Genomic DNA, 8,375 nt, shown 5'->3' on the forward strand with positions numbered 1-8,375 from the left:
TCTGGCAGCCAATCACTTAAGCATAGCAATGCTTGGACTGCCTGAAGTTCCAACTCTGTTGGATGCTTTATGACTTTCAGACATTCTGAGAACAACATGAATAAAGTATTAGTAAAACACAGAACATGAAAGTCATAAAGCATAAAGCATGTTGTTCAAGAAATAGAAAAACTCTGTTGGATGTTATCGATTTCAACCAATAATAAAACTCTAATCCTTTACCTAAACTCATACAAGTTATACTCACTCACACAGACACACTGACCTTGGTATTTCCAAACTCCGTGTTTGCAGATCCTGCTGCAGAGTTACAAGCACCAGTCTTCAGCCCTGCAAGCAAGTAAAACATCAGTTTACCTATATATCTCCAAGAAATCCAGAAAATACAACAAATCAAACGTTGAAGACAAATTCTATCACAACATAAGATGTTTTAACTTCCCAAAATCTCAAATCGAACTAGAGGTTAAATGAAGTTTTAACCCAAAATACACCCAACATTTAACTGAAGAATCAATAATTGGAACTTAGCATATCATTTCACACGCACAAAATGAACTAAACCGGTAACCCCTAAATCGAAGTTGAAGCTGCTTCATACAAGAATGAAAACATCAAAACAATTGAAAGAAACCCTAGCTTACCTTGAGGATTTTCGCACAGCTGATTCAAACAACACAAAAAACTAAATCAGTAATCCCTAATCGAACTATTCAAAATCCAACTATTCAATCTCACTTTCAATTACCTAAATCCACAGAGAAACAAAGAAAATAAACAAAAAACTTACAAAATCATACTCACCAAGATCCACACCGACCTCTGTTCAACTTCTTCAAATCTCCTTATCCCTCCTCGAGTCCTCGTTTTCTCCTCCAAAAATTCCCACTGCCAAAATATCTAGAACTCAGAAGATTAGATTACGATTAGGTTCTCCCTGTCGGCAGCGGGCAACATATATCTAGGGGTAGAAAATTACAAGTACACCCCTAGACTATCGGATATCGGATATTAACCTAACGGAAAGGCCTATTCCAATATCGTTATCGTTAAGAGAAAATATCCGATAAAATATCCGATTCTGATATCCGATATCCGATATGTCGGATAAAATCCTATAGGATGTCGGATTTCGGAAATGGATATCGGATATCGGTTATCCGTTGCCAGCCCTATTATTGATCTTGCTACTCCCGGAATGCCCTTCCTCAACAAATCAGACAATTAAATTAATTAGAGAAACAAAGACATGTGGCAGTTTCTGATGATACACCAACTGGACCAAGTTATTTATATTCAAAAATGATTAACCTACCTAACATGTGCACCGCGAGATGTACCGTGCAGCAACGTGTGAGAGGTGGGGTGGGGCCCATTTCTGCCCCACTCCCTATCCAATGTTTAGAGCCGCTGTAGACCGTTGGATCCGACCGAAGTACACTTTGGGGTGCAGTTTGGGTGGGCGTATCATCGATGATTTATATTCTGTAGATGATAATTTGATGGTGACAGCAAGGGTATTCATAAATGGAATAAGAATTTGATAAAATTGGTATTCAAAATTCAAAGATGTTGCCTAAATGATCGTGAATAAGGATACGATAAAATAATTGATAAACACTTGTTGCCATTAATTTTTATGGATGAATATATAGCTACCATGGTTGAGTACTTTAGAGTCCTCTATGATTATGAAACTTGGATTCTTATCATAACTCGATTTGCAGGTAGAAGAGATACAAAAGAAGTTAAAAATACAGCAGGAAATTCGCATCCGGAAAGACGCACAGACGGTAATTGACGATAGTGCAGAACACCACCAACGCCAATCGTATCCAAGCCATAAGATCAAATTGATTTGGTCACATTTTTTTTAAAGTCAGGTGATAACGGCAACTTAGTGATGTGAAATAAATAATACTATTTATTAATTCTTAATTTTTTAAGTAACAGATGGGATGGTCAACCGGTTTACTTGACAGTCAACTCTAATTAAATAGCCTTTTTCAAATTGCTACAATAAGAAGGCAACAGGTTCTCCAAGAGAACAAAAAAGAGAAGATCCTAATACAAACTAGTAATTCTTCTTGGAAGGGGTAGGAAGTCTTTTCCCACGCCCCAGATTCTCATTGTTTGACACTCCATCCCAAGACAATTTAGCTGCTTCCTTGTATGATTTCGAAGGTTTGAATCTGTCTACAGTGTCATTACAAATGGTCCTTGCTTCGGTATGATTCTTTCCATAAGAAACACCCAATAAGTTGGTGACTTGCAATAGTTTTTCCTTATGAACTCATTTTCCATAGGCTTAAACGTAGAGACTTCTTATAAAGACTTCAATTTCTCTACAACCCTCTCCTTTTTATACGCAAGACTCATGCTTTCATTGTCTGCCTCATATTCTGATTCACCAGAAGAATCATCCCAAGTATCCATAGAAACTCCTTGATCTTGATCTTTATCCTTATCATCTTCGTTTGTAACTTCATCATCACTTGTTCGAGTTAACCCGTTATCGTTCTCTGAATATTATTCCAGTACAGTGTGAGGGTTCACATAGCAAGTAGGAATACTATTACTTTGCTTTTTTGGCTTACTCTTTCTTTTAGAGTAGACTGTCCAGACTACATTTGAAGATTGAGAGATTTCAAATTGTCCCTCCTGCTGGATGTCTATTCCTAGCTTCTCAACTGTGTCCCCTGCTCCGTCTTCCGAAGCTTCAGCCGAAGTAATCGGTGTTGCAACAATAGTTTCTGAGGGAATATCGTGTGCATTCTCCATGAGGTTTTCAGTAGTATCCTTCACATTAACCAATGCATCCGAAGTAACACTTTTGGCTTTAGGAACCCACTTTCTCTTGTATTTTGGAGCAGGATTTGAGCCACATTTCTCATTAGGATGGCCAAAACTCTTGCAATAACAACAGGTAGTAGGTTTCCATGGGTATATATTCATCCCTAACTTCAGTCTTATTATCCTCAATTTGGAAGGAAAGTATAGCAGGGTAAGAGGAATTAGCATCAACTTCCACGCGCACCCTTGCATATGACATTCTAGTCTTCATAGCTGTTGGAGAATCCGTCATAATCGGCTTGCATACAAGACTAGCAATCCTAGGAAAACCCATTTCGTTCCAAAGATGAATTGGCACATCCTTGGGAACTATCCAAATTGGTATAGTACTAATTGAACTAATTGGTTGTTCAATGAAGGGAGACCAGGGTAAACAATCTACTGCCAATGTAAACTGACCCTAATTTTAATACCCTAGTTCTATCGTCTTCTTGAAAAAATTTGAACAGGAAGACTTGCTCACGATGAATATTATGGTCATTGTAAAATCTTCTCGAGTCTTCCGTAGGAGAAGTAAGACTTTCTTTCACATATGGAAAAACAAGTTTCTTACCTACAAAATAACCTACCACTAATGATTCACAACTATCAATAGAGGGTTAAATCTCATCTGCAGAGAACAAAGTTCTCTATTCTCCATCATAACTGATGGTGAATGTTAGAATAATCTTAACACGCCCCCTCGCATGTAGACTCATTGGGCCTAACACGTGGACAATTAAATCAGGTGACACGGAGTAAAAGGCGCGGTCAATGACTCGTTGCAAATAGCCTGCTCTGATACCATGTTAGAATACGTGCATCCAACTCAAATCAATTGGCAATGAGTGGAGACGCCCTAAAGATTATAAACAGCAGAATCTTAGATTTTCCAGACAATGTGGGACTAGTAATCTCAACAACGATCAAAAAGAAGCTCTCAAAGTGGGAACTCTTCGGACCCAAGATTCAAATCATCTCGAGAAGAAGGATTAAATGTATTCCCTCTTTGATTTTTGCTTGTTACAGGGATTAAAGGGGTGAAATGCCTCCAATCACGGTGAAAAATGGGGAAAATTAAGCCTTAGAGAGTTGCCCTTTTTTCCTTTGACATGTCATGATTTTGGGAGAGAAATAAAAAAATAAAAAATTATAGAGCGTCGATTTGTTGTGGTGATAGCTTTTGGAATGTTTAATTTTTGTTAATTTTATTGCATTGGGCTACAGCACTAATTTAGATCGGCTGAAGACCAACCTATTTATTGGGCTGGGGTTACGTGGAGTTGTATCTAGGGGTGAGTATTTGGCCCGTCATTCACGGATTTAACTCCGTTTTTCTGCGGATAGATGCCCGAATCGTTCGTTAATGAGTTGGATGCGGATGGAATTTTTGGAATCCAATGGATTATGGATGGCCCGAATATAAAATTGAAAATTCGTCGGACATCCATATCCGTTAAATTAAGAACATTTACATAGTTCTAGAAAATACTATCAATCATTTAGGAATTCTTAAGATGTTTGTTTGGGGTGTTGTACATGACAGTTTTATATTTTTATACATATATAGAATATGTAGGTTTTATAAGGAGTCATTTGTGTTGGCTTTATTTTTCTTATTATAAATTTTAATAACTAAAACAAATCGATTGGATTATCCACATTTAATCCATTCGTGCATCCATTGGATGTTGGGTTGGACGCGGAAACCAAATTTGAAATCCGTAATGTACTGGATTGGATGCGGATGAGGTGAAAACGGTCCATACCGGCCCATGCTCACCCCTAGCTGTATCTAGTAACGGATGGGCTTTTATTAAACTTAAAGAAGGCACAGAATCTTGGTGATGGAACTGAACACATGATCGTTAAACAATTGCAAATGTTTCCTAGACACTCATTAAACCGGTTCCTCGGCATCTTCTTCCGCATTTCCTTTTAATTTGTTTGATTGGAAAAGAATGGATTGTGTTGGTAGTATCACTGTGAATACTGTCCATGGTCTTTAACGAATATTCAGATAAAATAGAATTCAATCTTGTGAAAATGTATTACAACGGGGCACACATTGTAATATCCTGTCTCATTTTATTTTCACGACAATTTTACATTTGATCGTAAGTTGAATTTTCAATGTTCCCAACTTCTTGTTGCCGTTTTCTTTTACCTTCCTATAGTTAAAACTGTATTATGTCGCTGTCATTGCTTTTCCTTTTGGAGTAGTGAAGCATGAAGATATGGTGTATGCTCGTTGAGTTGTGCCAATGGCTTTGCACGGACTTGCTCTAAAAGCTTCTACAGATCTTTTCACTTTGACAAAAATAATGAATATATTAGTAAATGAATAATGAATTACAGAAATGCAAAAACTAGATCTTTTGCAATTAATCTTATTAATCTTAATCCTAACTCTCAGTAGTTTCCACCTCAAAAGCTTCCAAGCATCAGCCTTTACTGTTACAAGTTTCTTAAGTAGTGTCGATGCAAGTCAACCGAAATAGCTCGAAATATCAATCGGGTAATGTGAACCAGATCGTATAGGTTCCATAGGGATATCCAAGTCTAAATCTTGAAATGGAGAACACATATCTAAAGTTGCAGCTGAAATGAGCTCATTAACATCATATTCTGATGTTTGTAGAGTATGACCGTAAGTAGATAAGTTATTGGATTCTGAAGCTGTTGGAGAAAAGAACTGAGAGGCAAAAAGACTACCCATGAAGTGATTATCAGGTGTCAATGAGCAGAAAATGTTGTTGTTGTTGTTTTCTTTCTCCATACATGGAATGGGTGTTGAAGCAGAAGGAAATGAGAATGAAGATGTTCTGAATACTACTTCTTGTGTCGTACCGAAATTTTCTGCTTTAACATGACAACTTGTTTGATAATTAATGGGTGCTTCTTTCGATTTATTTTGTTTTTGATCATGTTTCTTGTGTTGTTGCCCTGGTATTAGATGTGAAGCTTGAATACAAGTGTGTCTTCCTCGGTATGTAATGTTAAACGTTGATGGGTCTTCGTCGAGTCGTTGAACTTGTTTCATTGCTGAACATCCTTGAACATTTCTATGTGTGCATCTGTAATACCCCCTGAAAAAAATAGGATTTACATAGAATTAGATAATGCAAAAACTAGTTTCCAGTAATGTTTTAAAACTGCTTTTGTCGAGCGGTACCATTATAACATCCATCGACGACTGTTACCATTATAACGGTGGCCATTATACACGTTATAACGGCAGTTGGTTTCCTCTGATCTTATCAGCATCAATATCTCATGTACATCTACATTTGTGGTTCTAAGAGCAACCACAGTCACGGCCAAATTTGGGGACTAAACTCAAATTTGGTCTCAAAATATGCCGCAACGGAAGGGACCAAACCCAAATTTGATCGCTAAAATTAGGGTTTGAGACCAAATGTGGTCGTTAACCCAGACTAAACGAAATATAGTGGGACGGAAGTATTAATAGCGTATGAAAGCAGACGAGATTTTAGTGACCGTATGAAATCAGACGGAAGTATAATTAACGTATGAATCAGGCGCATCTATAAACTCCGCCTAACCAAACGCATGTAATACATACGCCCCAACACAGACGTAGTTATATTGTACGCCCCAATGGGACGTTGGTATATTTTACGTCCCAATGGGACGTTGCTTTAATGTACGCCCCAATGGGACGTTGGTATATTCACTCGTTTAGTGGGCTAATACGTTATTAGAAGAAGATTAGTGGGCTAATACGTTATTAGAAGAAGATTAGTGGCTAATATTTATGTAAATTCACTAATCAGGCGGTCATTAAAAGTGCGCATGAATCAGGCGGTCATTGAAAGTGCGCCTGAAATCAGGCGATCATTAAAAGTGCGCCTGAATTAGACGGACATTAAAAGTGCGCCTGAATCAGGCGCACATTAAAAATGCGCCTGATATCAGACGGTCATTAAAAGTGCGCCTGAATGAGGCGGACATTAAAAATGCGCCTGAATGAGACGGTCATTAAAAGCGCGCCTGAACTGGGACGGTCATTAAAAGTGCGCCTGAACTGGGGCGTTTGTTATACTTCCGCCTGACTAAAAATAGTCTTCCACGACTGTGGTTGCTCAGTGTAAAATGCCAATTTTTTTTAGCTTTTGGTCTGCTATTTGGCATTTGGTCGACTCCATGACTGTGGATGCTCTAAGAAAATGCTTCTTGTTAGGGGAAACATAAATTCAATTTTTTCATAGGATGTGTAACTCATGGTCCCCTGGCTTTTCAATAATTAAGCTCAAAAGTGAACACCTTGTAGGATGTGTTCTAATGCTCACCTTGGATAGTTTGCATTAAGAATGTCTTTCTGTCCGTACTTTCGCCAACTGTATCCGTCATCCGGAGGTCCTTCGAGTCCCATCTGTTCGCAGACACGTACTTTTTCCGTCCATCTTGGTAGAGTTTTTCTATTCATCATCACATAATCAAAATAGACATATAAGATGAAATTCATACGTATAGCGGCTCCGAATTATATTCAGAATTGAACTTTATGTATATAGACATCTACATATATCTACCTCTTTTTGGAGTAGTCGGCCATGAGATCGGAGTCGTAGTCACTACGTGGGCTTCCGGTAACGGAACATGGTGGCGACTCATTCTGAGTGATTGGTGTCAGAGTAATTGGTGCCATTTGAGGTTGATCGCTTCTACCTTCTGGCTTGATTCCACTCAGCATGAAAAGAGAACTTTCAACAGAAGATAAGATTTTGGTTATCAGTAGCTTCCCATTTGTAATAGCAGATGGATCAAGATGCATATCTAGTTGTTTCAGGTGATCTTTTGCATGGGTTAGCTCATTGATTATGAAAGTTTTCTTCTCCCAAGATATGATGGTACTATGTTTCTCCATTCTTACCGAGCTAGTGGCTTAGTGATTAAAAGAAATGGAAGTAGATGATGACAAGCTGTAAACTGAGAAATGAAAAGAACATTCAGTGAAATATAGGTTGGTTTGAAATGAGGAGTTGTTTTCTTTGTTAGTTACTGCTTGCCTTTGCGTACATAAAGAGAAAAGAAGAACAAAATCTAGAGATAGAGAGACTTGAAGATGAAGAAGGAGGAGGGAAGTGTTGAGGAAGGAGGGAGTGAGGAAGGTTCGATATTTATGGGAAAATCCTAATTTGATAAATTGAGTGAGTGAAATGAATGAAAAAGTTATGCAGAAGTTTGACTAAAAATGAAAGATATGGAAAATCTAGTGTAAAGTTTTTCAAGAGAAGAATTGGTCTTTGGTCAAGTTTAGGACCTTCGGTTGGTTGTAGTGTATTAGTGTACTACTGCTACAACTTAAAGATGGGTGGAGCCGCAGCAGGGGAGGTAACTACTCTAGGAGCTTGGATGGTTGTGCAATATGTGATATTGCATATGAGATTGAAGGTAAAAAGGGAACAAGTAAATAGATACTTAGAGGTATTTATCGCCATTTCTTAAAGATAGTAAATAATTTGTGAGTGCAGTAAGAAAACTTAGCCACTGTGACAATTCTTATATAAAAACAGGAT

The 8,375-nt window shown here is 37.9% G+C and overlaps 1 protein-coding gene and 1 long non-coding RNA gene across 2 annotated transcripts; both read right to left on the reverse strand.

The window, feature by feature from the left end:
- Positions 1–265: 265 nt before the first annotated feature.
- On the reverse strand, positions 266–1,017 carry LOC113339947. The gene is made up of 3 exons (XR_003355194.1): positions 805–1,017; positions 645–663; positions 266–330 (listed from the first exon to the last, which is right to left on the reverse strand). It is a non-coding gene; the product is annotated as an uncharacterized LOC113339947 (long non-coding RNA).
- A 4,167-nt stretch (positions 1,018–5,184) lies between these two features.
- LOC113339860 (probable WRKY transcription factor 41) lies at positions 5,185–7,955 on the reverse strand. The gene is made up of 3 exons (XM_026585084.1): positions 7,389–7,955; positions 7,146–7,274; positions 5,185–5,921 (listed from the first exon to the last, which is right to left on the reverse strand). Exons 1-3 carry the CDS (start codon positions 7,721–7,723, stop codon positions 5,321–5,323), a joined length of 1,065 nt encoding a protein of 354 aa, XP_026440869.1. The 5' UTR covers positions 7,724–7,955; the 3' UTR covers positions 5,185–5,320.
- Between the last annotated feature and the right edge of the window lie 420 nt (positions 7,956–8,375).

Source organism: Papaver somniferum, unplaced genomic scaffold, assembly GCF_003573695.1.
Source record: "Papaver somniferum cultivar HN1 unplaced genomic scaffold, ASM357369v1 unplaced-scaffold_21, whole genome shotgun sequence".
Lineage (NCBI taxonomy): Eukaryota > Viridiplantae > Streptophyta > Magnoliopsida > Ranunculales > Papaveraceae > Papaver > Papaver somniferum.